The sequence below is a fragment of the Protopterus annectens genome, chromosome 14.part0, assembly GCF_019279795.1.
Source record: "Protopterus annectens isolate FY-2018-M chromosome 14.part0, PAN1.0, whole genome shotgun sequence".
NCBI classification, from domain to species: Eukaryota; Metazoa; Chordata; order Ceratodontiformes; family Protopteridae; genus Protopterus; species Protopterus annectens.
The window spans coordinates 571737185-571739423 of record NC_056748.1 but is presented as its reverse complement, the minus strand read 5'-3'; the positions used below and the strand labels follow the sequence as shown (position 1 = coordinate 571739423).

The window sequence follows — 2239 nt, the reverse complement described above, 5'->3', positions numbered from 1 at the left end:
GTAGAGGCATGTATGGCATGCGAGAATCTTCACCTCCCACCCTAAGTATATATGAATAACGATGTTTATAAGGGTAAAGTCTGTTATTGTGTAATTCTAGGCTGTCTTCACTAATGCAGTAAGTAGGTAGACTTGTTGCTCCTGAGAGATTTCCTAATATCTCTGGTGTTTTAGGAGCTCTATATGACTATTTGTATACAGTTGTTTACTGGGGTAGAACATTGATTATAAAATGAGAAATTGCTAACTCATCCCAGGTTGCATCAGAAAGTAATAAAACAATATACAATTATATGCTGTATATCTGTTAACATATGTGAGTACACACTTAAAATACAAGAAGCTCTGTGTGTGTGTGTGTGTGTGTGTGTGTGTGTGTGTGTGTGTGTGTGTGTGTGTGTGTGTGTGTGTGTGTATGTGTGTGTGTGTGTGTGTGTGTGTGTGTGTGTGTGTGTGTGTGTGTGTGTGTATATATATACACAATCACACGCACACATTTACATAATGAGAACAGAAAGGGGGAAATAAAATTTATTCAGATAGGAGAAGAAGGCAGGGAGTTTTGCAAATCAATAGCTTGATTAGGAATGAAAACATGCAATAAGATGAAAATGTATGAGTCAGTAACAAGCAGGTATTACTTGAGTTGGAAAAGGTCTACTGAGTGGTAGATACTGAATTAAGTAATGTGCCATTTGGATGGGTGCTTACATTTATACTGTTTTAAATAGTGCTTGAATTGTAGTCTGTGGGAGTGCATTCAGCTAAGTATTGGGGGGGTGACTGCCACTGTTTAGGAGCAAGTAGAGAGAACCAATAGGTATTAGAGTATACAAAATCATAAAGAGTCCTGCCCTGGCGTTTTAGAGCATACACCACATCCATAGCTGTAACAGTTTTCCTTTTAGTGTGCTCAGTGTATGTAACAGCGTTGCAGATCACATTCTCCAAAAACACCTTCAAAACACTCCAGGTCTCTTCATAAATAAGGCCTGAAATATGCTTGACACCACCTCTGTGAGCCAAATGATGAATAGCGGGCTTTGTAATACCTTGAATATTATCTCGCAAAACCTTACGATGTCTTTTAGCACCACCTTTACCAAGACCCTTTCCTCCTTTACCATGACCAGACATGATCCCTCAAATTGAATTTTGTATTAGTAGTAGGTATTAAAGTGCAGTCTGACAAAATGGGTTTGTAGGGGTGGACATCCTCTAGCTTGTCTTCTGGGGTTATAGGTGATTTGAGTTGCAGTGAATAGTTTATTAAACATAAAGACAGAGAGAGAGAAATAGGAAGGAGGTATCTTGTTTGTGTATTTGAAAAGTAAGGAGCCCAAGAAGACTTGCCCTGGCTTCCACTGAAATCCACTTAGCCTTGGATGGAGTTCAGCAGTGATGCTCATTCCACGGTAAGTGTGATATGAATTTACATATTTTCTTAGAGGAGCCTGAAGAGTGTCTGTACTTCTGACAGAGAAGGAAGTGAACAGGGTAAAAACTTACTCAAGTTGAGCAAGGAGGATGCTGTCATGCCATGGCTGAGTTTACAGAATATCAGGTACAATTGGTTGTCTTCATTGTACAGGAATCAGAATGTCTGGCAGGATATAAAGGAAGACTTAGCTGTGAGCAAAGAGGAAGAGGTCAGAGAAAGGTACAGAGGCAACCTGAGCAATGTCAGAGCAACTGAGTGCATCTGGGAAGCAAGGGGGCTGATAACTGTATCTCTATCATGCAATCTCTCTCAGATTAAGGCAACTAATGTTTTGAGAGTATGGGGTTAATCTGGAGGTCTTACATGAAAATATCAACTCATTACATTTAATGGGAATATGTAGAGTGAGTACCTAACTGGCAAAAGGCAGAAGACAGAACAAGGTCATTTGGTGCCAGATGGGAATTCTTCAAATCCACAAGCAGGATCATGAAGGGAGGAACTCAGATTGATGATCCTGGTTTCCCATTGGGCCCTTTACCTTTAGAGGAAGAAGATCCGGGTATGGATAGCAAAGTGATTGGCATAGTTTGCTAAGAATGAGGAAGGATAGTGGGAGTAAATCATGCCGCACAAAGTAGAAGAGGGAGCAAATCATTTTATTTTTATTTATTTATTTAACATTTGTTTACCAGGAAAGTCAGACTTGGACCAATGAAGAAAGAAATACCGACAATCCTTACTACAGTTCAAGACTTGGTGGGTAAAATAGACAAATTAAACTTAAAAGTGGACAAT

At 39.5% G+C, this 2239-nt stretch overlaps 1 protein-coding gene across 1 annotated transcript; it reads right to left on the bottom strand.

Moving 5' to 3' along the window:
• Positions 1-723: 723 nt before the first annotated feature.
• On the bottom strand, positions 724-1137 carry LOC122788706 (histone H4-like). The gene has a single exon (XM_044055600.1). The coding sequence runs from the start codon at positions 1135-1137 to the stop codon at positions 724-726; it is 414 nt and encodes a 137-aa protein (XP_043911535.1).
• Between the last annotated feature and the right edge of the window lie 1102 nt (positions 1138-2239).

Bases quoted from the DNA above. Each gene is read 5' to 3' on its own strand.
- LOC122788706 (XM_044055600.1), bottom strand. From the start codon at position 1,137: ATGTCTGGTCATGGTAAAGGAGGAAAGGGTCTTGGTAAAGGTGGTGCT.